Consider the following 11,505-nt stretch of genomic DNA (forward strand, 5'->3'; position numbering starts at 1 on the left):
TATGGCTATGTTTCTTGGGTTTCTATTTTTTTAAAACTCAAACCACAGAAATTAACCTGTAATCTTAATTTCACCTTAAAGTTTTCTGTTGGGGTTATAATACCATATTAAAGTGTTATCTGTCACTGCAAAGAAACTGTACAAACAATGCCAGATCCTCACCTGGTATAAATTAGCATAGCTCCATAGATTTCAACTGAGTTATGCTAATTTATAGGTTCCGGCCCAAATTGTTTAACAAATTAGGTCTTGTAATCTTATTGATGGAAAGATGAGCAGTAAAACTGCCAGCCTTTACTCTGAGTATCAACCTCGTCATCTGCTCCAGAGAAGTCCATTCCCAAATGCCAGCATTAAACTAATTTTGGCTAGTAGTTTAAGTAGACAGTCACTTTATATTGTGTTGCTCAATTATGGCATTAATCTCCATTCTGTGAAAAAGCTAATGTACAACAGATCTTGAGTGGAGCTTTTTTTAAATTTAAAAAAAAAACACACACACACACACCACAAAAACAAACTTTACTGAAAATATAGCACTTTCTTATGATTTCTGCATAGTATTTCATTATATTAGGCCTGGAAAGAGATCCGCAGAGCATTTGTTAAGTAGAGAACACACAAAAGAATTCATCGCACATGCAATTTCTTTTGTGGGGGGAAAAAACTAAGCACTGTACCACTTACATCTGGTATCTTATAATTTTTATGTGCATCTACAGAGGCAAAATAGGTGTCATTCTTTTCCAGGTTAGTGCAATGAACAGATATCCTTTTTCTGCTTTGATAGCTCTACCATTCTGATTTATGTAGTATTTTTACATACCACCCTCCAGTCTCATGTAATGCTGATACTATTAAACTATTTCAGGCCTTGATTCTCAGCTTGTTCTACATAGACAGACCCCTAGCCCACAACATGCAACTAAGTTTTGATTTACTTCTTTTGATTTACTCCTTTTTCATCATAGCATAACGTTTTTTGTCATGCTCAAATAATCTAAGTTCACTCAATACCATATTTAGATTAGTACATGAACCTTGTTGTTTACTAAAGAAATCAAAGATCTGGTCCAGTTCCCATTTAAATCAATGACAAAGTTAGAGCAGAATCAAGTTCACAGAATGTATGTGTGTTCACAGAATGAATATTGCTGATGTATTCCAGTAACATACAATGCAAGAATGTCAGATGTTTTTTGAACAGTAAGACACTTGCTTTTTGAGGAGAGGATGGGAATAGAAGGGCTTGCAAGCTTGATAACGAAATATGGAACCTTTGGTCTCTATGCCAATGGTTTGAATCCAGAAGAAAAATCAATACCATTTGAGGATGATTCAGTGATCTATGTGAAATGGACGAAGATCTCAATCTATTCCTAGCTGATAGGTTACCACAACACAAACACCACCTCTGTAAAAGGCAGACACCCTTATTGGCTCACTCACTGGAATCAAAAGGATTATATGTGTCTGGAAACTGAATTAACTTCTCCATCTCTAAATATGGGTGAGGACTGAAGCACAGTGCCTAGCTACAGCAACCTTCACTCACACTATCGCTGCTATACCTGTTCTGCAAGCAGAGGATTTTGCTCTTTTGGGTGGTAAATCTGGACCCTTCAATAGGGTGACCAGATGACCTGCTTTTATAGGGACAGTCTTGCTATTTGGGGCTCTCTCTTATATAAGCTTCTATTACCCCCCACCCCCGTCCTGATTTTTCACTCCTGCTGTCTGGTCACCCTACCCTCCAACTTTTAATGAAAAGAAGCCTTGTTTAATCAAAACTTACACTATAAAATCTTTAAGTCAATAAGAACAGTTAATGATTTCATCTGTACAAACTCTGCCCTCTTGATGTTTGAAGTAACAAAAAAAATATCTGGGCATACACGCCTTATGGTTTAATTATATCATACTTAATTCATGTTTACAGACTTTTAAGGAAGCCTGTACCAAGGTTTCCAAATAATTGTTTTTACTAAAACTAAAAAAAAGCCCCCAAAAATTCCTCACTGTCCAATAGTTTATCTTGCAAGATCGACTTGTGCATCAGCGCTTTGAGTACATTTCACAGCTAGATTGCACAGGTATCACTAGGCCAGAGGTTCTCAAACTTCATTGCACTGCGACCCCCTTCCAACAACAAAAATTACTACACGACCTCAGGAGGTGGGACTGAGCTCGCCTGTGCCTTTCCGCCCCAGGTGGGGGTGGGAGAAATGGGGCAAAGCCAAAACCCAAGGGCTTCAGCCCCAGGCAGTGGGCCTGTAACCTGAGCCCCGCTGCCCAGGGCTGAAGCAATTGGGCTTGGGCTTCAGCTTTGGCCCTGGGCAGTGGGGCTCAGGCTTTGGTCCCAGGCCCCAGCAAGTGTAAGCCAGCCCTGGTGACCCCATTAAAACCCATAGTTTGAGAACCACTGCACTAGGCTATTTATAGCTTAGTAGGTAATAAGCCCTTTATGTTGTTTATTTCTGTTTTCTGCATGCCTTAATTTAATATTTTTCAAAGTCATACAGTACACATTGAATATAAATTAAATCAAACCTTGAGAAGTTCACTATTTCTTCAGTAGGACAACAGGGCTGTTTATAACTTTCTACCCCATTCTTGACCCCTTTTAAACAGAATGATTCTGATTGCTTCATGAGTTCTGCAGTTATTAGGCTTAGCCTGTAGCGATTGCGTGTTTGTGTGCTCCATAAATTTACAGAATGTAAAATGTCCTTCTCAGGGTTCATGTACCATAAAGATAGATCAAGTGAATATTTAGCAAACTACTGAGTTACTGTTTACACTGGCAACATACTTTTACTTATTTACTTACAATGACTTTCCCCAAAATAATGTCCATTTAAGAGGGCTAACTAAAGAAAAAACAATTACAGAGGCATGAAAAGAAAGAGACATTAACACAAGAGGATGATCGGGGTGGCAGAGTGCACAATAACAGACTAAAAGGAAAGTTGCGGTAGAAAAACAGAAGATCAGCAAGAGAAATTATGAACAAGGAAAGATGTGCTATCAGCAGTCATACTACTACACTAGAAGAAACACTCTTATGGCTTTAATTTAAATCCAGCAGGGAGATCTCACCTATTATGTTGTTTCAAATGTTGGTGGGAAGGAGGAATACTAACAAAAGAATTGGAGCAAGAGGTTGTAGGGAAAACGAATGCTAAATCTGCAAGTCCTATTGCCAGCAGTGCTTCAACACTTCCTAGCTATCCTCCCCTTCTACTTTATTCTAGTTATTCCGCTACCGGGCAAGTGCATGCATATACAAACACAGCAAGAGGAGAATTAGCACTTGGTACAGTTGTGTCTGTGCTCCTGTAGTGCAGGACTTTCCCAGTGACAGTTTAAAACTGACAAACCTCATATAGTTCTTGTCAAGTGGCTACTGGGGAAGTATTGATGCAGCAGAAATCCCATTTGGGGAACTAACAAAATGCAGGCGGGTGGGAAAACTGTGAATCCCATCATCTTACATTCATCTGAAAGCCTAGTTTCTTCCCATCATTTGAAAGACTATGGGGAGCTCTTTCACATATCCAAACTTCAATTTAATCTCTGGCAGGATTTTCTGGAAGGCTGGAAGGGTTTTAGGAGTTACGATAGGCATTCACTAAGCATGTGTCTCATGTCACCTTCCTTAGGTGCCTGACATGTTTGCTCACTGTGCTGAGTGCATTCATTTCCCTGATGTACTGACATAGATGGAGCAGGTCACAGCTAGATTCCAAGGTATCTCTGCCTTCCGTTACATGTTTCAGGCTACAGAATGTAAATATGCAACACCTGTCTCCAGGTGAAGAAGAAGAAACAAAGGAGTCATAAGTACTACCATAGCATAAATGAGAGCTTACCTGTGAGTACAGATTGTACACAAGAATCTGCTAGACACATGCATGAGAAGCAGACAAAGGATTCTAATAGCCTTAAACTAATACAAAAAGGGAAATTCAGGTTCAGGCTGCTCTGCTTCCTTAACTCATTCCCCTTGTACCAAGATACTGCAAGCAACTCAGAGTCAAAACAAGATGTGACATATGCAATTCCTAGGAACTGGGGACTACAGTTTTTACTGAGGACTGCTACTACCTTGGAGTGAAAAAACAAGGCCAGGAAACTCAGGAACTGGGACATCATTTTATTCTCCAGACATATAACGTTCTACTTTTCCCATGGATGGCCACCCTCAAAAAAGAATCATTAATCCTGGATCCTTGACAAAAGCAACATTGCTGGGCACTGAGGTACAGTACTACGTTATCATAAATCAATACATGCCATATAACTGGCTCATTCCTAAGCAGCAAGTGCATTAATGATTTAGTTAATCTTAACTACATGCTATTTTCAGTCCTCATTTGACTTAAAATTGCTCATATCACCTTAAATATACGCAGTAATTTTCCATTACAGGGATAACAGTGTACTGTGAGACGTGTCCCTAGGCAGCCAAGATTCCAGTTATCATTAGCAGTAATATTATTATAGTACCACCCAAAGGCCCCAAAATCTGACCCTCTTGTGCTAGGCATGACACAATTTTAATGGGAAGATATAAACCGTGCCCCAAAGAGCTTACACTCCAAAATAAATAAATGAATATAAGGGCATGGGAAAGGGATACAACATACAAGCAATGTAATCAGGGTGTTGGCAGGTATATAGAGAAAACAACAAAATGTATTTGCCTATTTTTACAGGGGGATGAAGAGGCAGAGAAAGGGAGAAGTTATACTTGCCCCTGCTTATTCTAATATTGCTCCCTAGTTTTTTAACTATATCCACCAAGTACAAGTTTCTGCATCACCTGAATTCTTCCTTCCTTAGCATAGTAAGCAACAGCCATACATGTGATCACAACAATTGCATCAATTTAACTATATTGGTTTTGAAACAAATATCCTCAAACTAGCACAAAAACTAGCATGTGTAGACTAGCCCCCAAAAGTCAGGTCCTCAGCTGCTGTAAATTGGCATAGCTCCTCTGACATCAATAACGCTATACCAATTTACACCAGCTTAGAAACTGTTTTAGGATTTTTCATAAGCATAACAATAATACTCTGCACTTCTACATCAAATGTAGAAGTGCAAAGTATTTCAAATGTCTCGAACACAGATTGACGGTGCCTCACAAAGTCTCCGATGTAGGTAACTACTTATATCCATTTTTCATCTAGAGAAGATAAAGCATGCAAAACTTTTTGCTATTTGCTCAAAGTCACACACTAGTAGATGGTAAAGCTGGGTGGAACACATAGGCAGCTTCCACCTTCCAGCCCTGTGGTTCAACAGAGATCACACACTCCTATTTGCTCTGACAACTACATGCAAACTAGTAACTTAAGATAAAACAGAGTTCTGAGAAACACAGAAGAGTAACTATTTCTGCTAAGCTTAATTCAGACTCTGAGTCTTATCTCATGATAAGAAGAATGAGTAATTTAGTGGCTACTGATAGTCTCTCTTATTTCGAGAGGGTTCATGTCAGGAGGTTAAAGCCATTTTAGCATCTTTAATCTTAAATATCATATTTGCATTAATCTCTCTCAATTTGCATTAGCACTGTTTTGATCTTTGAGATTGTCACCAGTCTCTATACTGATCTATTACCAACTTGCTCTCCCGTATAATTTCATATGTAATCAGCACACAAGGGAATTTATCTCCCACTGTAACAAGAAGGATTCCATCCATTCTTCTGTTATATGCACACTGTAAGATAATTACCATAGATATATAGGTACTTACAGAGTATCCATCACTGTAGTATCTAAGCAGTAATGATGCCTCATTTGAGATTCCATTCCATGCAAAACTAGGGGCAGGCCTTGACCTCTGTTGAACTAGTATAGAAAGATCATAGGCAGCCTCTTCCTCACTCATGAAGCAGCAGGACAGGTTTCCAGTGCAGTACTTAAAGAGCACTAAGGACGTGGACCTATAAAAGTCACCACACCATCAACTCAAAGGCCAATATATGCAGAGCCGAGAGTGTGACTAACCTTACCCCCACCTAGCATGCAACATGCCATCTGCAGCATTTACAAACCAGAGGCACAAGCTGCTTCTTTTCAAACATCCATATCCCACTTTGTGTGCCTCCACTAGATGGAATCCTGACATGGCTGTCAGGATCTGTGGGAAATGGGCATGCTAACCAGCATCCTTACCCCCTCTCAACACTGGCTAGAGGCTGAGCAGAATTTGGGCGGCAAAGTTCCTTAGCCTGTAACCTCTTTGGAGCAAGGGCTGTCCTTGAGTGTTTGGAAAGGGTCACCATTAACAACAATGCACTCTTTATTACTTTGTATTATTTACATCCAAAGTTCTACATTACACATAGGAGGCTGTAGTAAAATACTTTGAATCTCACAGCATTTGAAGCTTCCTATCATTCTATTGTTCTTGTTCCCCCTTCATTTCAGAAGGCATTTCGACTTTCACAGGTTGCAAGGTATAACATGCACAGAGATTACATTCAGAAAATGGGGAAGAAACAATAGAAAAAAAACCTACCCTGAGGGGCCACATTTTAGATCACAGTATTTAGAGATGGAAAGTGTCTATTAGATCAACAACCCAAACAGCCAGGGCAGGATATAGTTCCAGTTTAAGGAGGTGTAGTAGATATCCCGTAATGGTACCTGTCAGATATTTCACTGATACTACATTTGATTGTAGCCAAAAACATTCTCGGCGATTGTTTTATCTATAAAAACAACAAGGAGTCCGGTGGCACCTTAAAGACTAATAGATTTATTTGGGCATAAGCTTTTGTGGGTAAAAAACCCCACTTTGTCAGATGCATGGAGTGAAAGTTACAGATGCAGGCATTATTATGCTGACACATGAAGAGAATGGAGTTCCCTCATGAGTGAAGAACACTTGTGAGGGTAACTCCCTTCTCTTCTTCATGTGTCAGCATAATAATGCATGCATTTGTAACTTTCACTCCATGCATCTGACAAAGTGGGGTTTTTTACCCACAAAAGCTTATGCCCAAATAAATCTATTAGTCTTTTAAGGTGCCACCGGACTCCTTGCTGGTTTTTTTGGATACAGACTAACACAGTTACCCCCGATACCTTTTTATCTATACATTTTCACTTGCTGCCACTGAACTGGGTCAGAGCAGTGGCTGGTTACAGTACTGCAGCATGCACTTTCAGTCTGGTTGCATTCATTGTCAGATAGACAGAAAATACAAACACTTTTTATTGCCCCTACAACTGAGATGTAACATACAAGCTTTCTGGCCATAAGGATTGTTTCTTCAGGTGGAGCAGCATTATGAAGAGACTAAGATTTGTAGCTGCCTTGCAGCTCTGCACTGCTCTTGTGGCCAATAAAGTTCCATGCCCAAGCACAAGATTGAATACAAGCATGTCCTTTAGCAAAGAAGTTTCACTCCCTTCCTAACTTGATATAATTAGGGCTGGAAAGATTTATGAAGGGCATTCCCAACCCAGCCAAGCATTATAATCCCAAGAACCAATCTGGCAGTACTGTGTGTAATTCTCTAAGGAAAAGGTATTTTTTTGCATGAATTCAATGACATTTTAATGCAAACTCTGTAAGCAAGAAGAGATTCCTATCCAAACTCCATGCCCACCAAAGCTATTGCCCAAATAAATGTGTTAATCTTTAAGGCGCCGCAAAGACTCCTCCTTGTTTTTGCTGATACAGACTAACAGGGCTACCACTCTGAAACCTGGGTTCTCTCAAATGGAAAAATAATGCACAATATGCTGAGCTAAAATGAAAAAGGAGATCCTATTTTACATTGTGGTGAGAATATGGCAGAGACAATTTAATTGGCTGTATATTACAATGGAAACTTAGCATCCAACATAATCAAGCAAGGAAACAAACTCTAGCTTTAAGAAGAGATTTTGAAGATGGCTTTGGACATCGAGCTATGTCCAATTTTCCTATAACTAATGGAACACTATTAGCGCTTATTTTCTTCCCAGGACACCCCTTTCTTGTTTCTTTCAATTTAAAAGCACGTAGGGCAACGTCCAGAGTCCTCCTCCGCTGATCCCGGCTGGACAACGCGCAGACAAGGAGCAAAGTAATTACAGAACAAGGACCTATTCCAAGCCAATCCGGCGTCGATCTAATAAGTAACAATCACCTTTAACCCATCTCGCTCAATCACCACCCAACATACACGGACATCTCCGGTTTGTGCCACTATCACTCACGTTCATGTCAACAGCTCCTTTGAAACAAACCCCGTGGCTTTTCCCTTAGACACAGCATGGATCATTATGGCAAATTACTAGAGAAAACAGCTAACGGCAATCATCACTATCGCAGGCAGACACAGCACAGGGAAACAACCCGTGCCGAGGGTGACAAATACCCCTGGGATTCAAACAAACAGTGTCAGCCGCTTGCCCTAAGTAACACATTCTGGGGACGCAGCGTGTGGCAGGTTGGATTTCGTGGGTGTTCTTGGCGATTACTTTAAATAAATGGCTCGTTCAGCCGGGGCAGAGCGGATCCGGCAAACCACAGCCTTATGCCAAGCAGTCAGCGCCAACCCGAGGGGGAGTCCGGGGACATCCTGCAAAGACAGGGCCAAGGACGGGGCTGCCATGGGAGAGGGAGGGGCGTTAACGCTATGGGGCGCGGGGCGCATCGTCTCCGAATAGGGGCACAGGATAAGAGATGGGGAAGCGGGACTTCCTCCTCCGCACTGATGCCCGGGAATGGGGGGGGGGGGTAAATGAGGGCCCTCTCGCGCCCTGCCCGCTGGGGAGTTTCAGGATTATGGGGGTATCCTCGGGGCTCTCCGCTACCGGGGTGCATCTGGGGGGAGGCGGGGCTCGAGGCTCTCCGCTACCGGGGTGCATCTGGGGGGACGCGGGGCTTTCCGCTACCCAGGTGTATGGGGGGGGGGAGATGAGGGGCTCGAGGCTTTCCACTACCCGGCTGCACCTAGGTGTATGAGAGGTTCGGGGCTCTCCGCGACCCAGGTGCATGGGGGGGTTGAGGGGCTCGCTCGCTCTCGCTCTCACCTTCTTGCCCTCGGAGGCTGCGGAGGCTCTGGACTCTCCGCTCACAGAGGACGAGCGCCCCTGCCCGACGTGATCCTGTTGCGGGGACATCGCTTCCATCAAGCTCCCTTCCCCGAGCGGCTCGAACTCCCGCTGAAGTCACAGGCTCATCCCGGCGGCGGCTGCACCACACACAGCCAGTGAGGCTGCCTGCGAGCGAGCGGGACCACAACGCGTCGGACACCCGCTCCGCTAACCCCGCCCCCAGCAGACCAGCACCGCTGCCCCGCCCACTCAGCCAGATGGCTCCGCCCACACACCGCTGGGGAGCGTTTTGCCTGTCCTCCAACGCGGAGGGCCGCGGCTTGGCTGTGGTTACTGCGCATGCTCAGCGCGCCGGCTGCTCAGTGGCAGGCCGCGGGGGGGCAGTGGAGCTGCAGCGGCAGGTGTCCCCGCCGCCGGGCTCGCGCTGCCTGGACGCGCACGCGCCGGGCCCTGCGCGTTCCCTGGGGGCCGAGCCGAGCATTACAGCGCGTGGCTGTGTGAACGGGCGCGGCTCCGTGCGCAGGGGAGGCCGAATTTGGCGCTGTAGCTCTAGAGTCACGAATCAGAGCGAGGCCGTTAGTGACTGTTAATGTGCAGCCTCCCTGCGGGCACAGGACATCTGCAACCAAGACGCGTGCCCCGCTCAGTCGAGCGCCTCTGCAAAGGGGTCAGATTTCACGCAAGCCCCATTCTGCTGTCAGTATTTTCGAAGCATTTTTTTTCCTCCTAGGGTTGAATACCTAGATGTTGCTGTCTGTTTATAAATAGCCTACTGCCGTGCTCTAGACTGCACCACTCGCGCAGATGGAAGACAAGCTGGTTTATAAAGCAAATGCTTCTGCTTTTAAATACATTGTTCAGGCCACAAGCTCCCCTTTCCATCTAATCGAGAGGAAATAACCCGAAAGCTCTGCAGACTTGGGGTGCAGTTAGGAAAATCAGGGCCAGAATCCCTGGCTCAGGAGTCAGGTACACGCTGCCTCTGTCTAACCACACACCAATTGGTTCCTCCTGCCTGCAGTATTGGCAGCACAGCTGGCTCAGTCCCATCTGTAGCTCCCAACAACGCTCATATGTCCCCGTCCAACCTAGGCAATCACATTTCGTAAAAAGGGAAGCAGCATAAATTATAATTAGAGAAGAGAACATTGTACAGAGCATGTTTGTTCCCCAGCACTTCCTTCCAGGGGGAGGACCTGAACCTGTCCTATGTGGAGCTTATGCAATATGCTCTTGACACAGAAGGGCTCTTGATGGCTAGATAATGGGGTGAACTGGGTACACCCCATAACCACCTTTTTATGTTCTGTATTCCCAAATTCTAGCCCTATTTCTACACAATGATCTGGTTTTTGCACTCCTTCACATACTACAGCAAAGAGGCAACTAAGTTCTTTGGTAAGCAGAAGTGGCTATTTAGTGGCATTTTGTTTGAATGTGTAAACATTAGTGTAAACATGTAACGCTACTTTTGGAATCAATTGCTTCCATCATGCTTTTAACTACTTCTGGCATCTATTTTGCTATATGCTACATGATTCAAAATGCTCAAACCCCGTACTGCTTCCTTTTATAACTTACCCTCTCACTGGACACTAGCCGCAAATTAACTTTGAATCTAGGAGAAGAGTTATGTGTAAAATTATTTGAGCTAGGGGCTATCATTTACTATGTTTATACCACCCCATCCACAAAGGGACCCCAACCTGGTTAAAGCCTCTAGGCACTACCACACATCTTAAATAATAGCAATAAATCATTTTGGCCGAGTTTTGACATATGACAATTGATACATTTTCTGGGATCATTTGCTGTGGAATAATGTCTCCCATTATCCAGTGGGACCTCTGCTATCTATGTTTTTTCTAGACACCCAGAGCTGACATTGAAAAGGTCATGAGGCAGGGAGCTGAGGAACTGAAGTGGAAGGGTAAGAGTACAGGTACTTTTGCAGAGATTTATCTTGAGCCCTAGCTGAATGCTGGCACCCAAATGCACACAAAGAGTAGACTCTGCCTTTTGTACACATTTGTAGCTGAAAACTCTTGCAACATCATAAGAATTCTACTACAGAACTCAATGTGTCCATTACCACTATTCAGAAAGTCAGTTTTCCATTAATTTCAAATGGAGGATGAGTAGCTAAGGTGCCTAAATGGCTTTGAAAAATTTAAACAACTACACTAGTTCCTGGAGTAGCATACTTTGTGTGTTGCCTATGTGTGCTCAGGACTTCTCCCACCTCACTCCTCATTTCTGCAAGTCAGTGGAATCACACAAGAATAAAACTGGTGTAAGAGAGTAATTTATTAATGGGCAAGAGATGGTATAAATACTTCTCTCATTCTCACAGAGATGCTGTATTTGCACATTTTCTGCTATTAACCCTTCCTTCCTGCCCTAAGTCATCAACAAGTCTTTTAGGTTATGGACA

At 43.4% G+C, this 11,505-nt stretch overlaps 1 protein-coding gene across 1 annotated transcript in view; it reads right to left on the reverse strand.

The window, feature by feature from the left end:
* ARHGAP20 (Rho GTPase activating protein 20) overlaps positions 1 to 9,293 on the reverse strand; it is a 109,002-nt gene extending 99,709 nt beyond the window's left edge. The window contains exon 1 of the mRNA XM_030561278.1: positions 9,048 to 9,293. Coding sequence (XP_030417138.1) covers positions 9,048 to 9,146 — 99 coding nt within the window. The 5' untranslated portion in view covers positions 9,147 to 9,293. The remainder of the gene's footprint in view (positions 1 to 9,047) is intronic.
* Between the last annotated feature and the right edge of the window lie 2,212 nt (positions 9,294 to 11,505).

The sequence above is a fragment of the Gopherus evgoodei genome, chromosome 1 (genome assembly GCF_007399415.2).
Source record: "Gopherus evgoodei ecotype Sinaloan lineage chromosome 1, rGopEvg1_v1.p, whole genome shotgun sequence".
In the NCBI taxonomy this organism is placed as follows: Eukaryota; Metazoa; Chordata; order Testudines; family Testudinidae; genus Gopherus; species Gopherus evgoodei.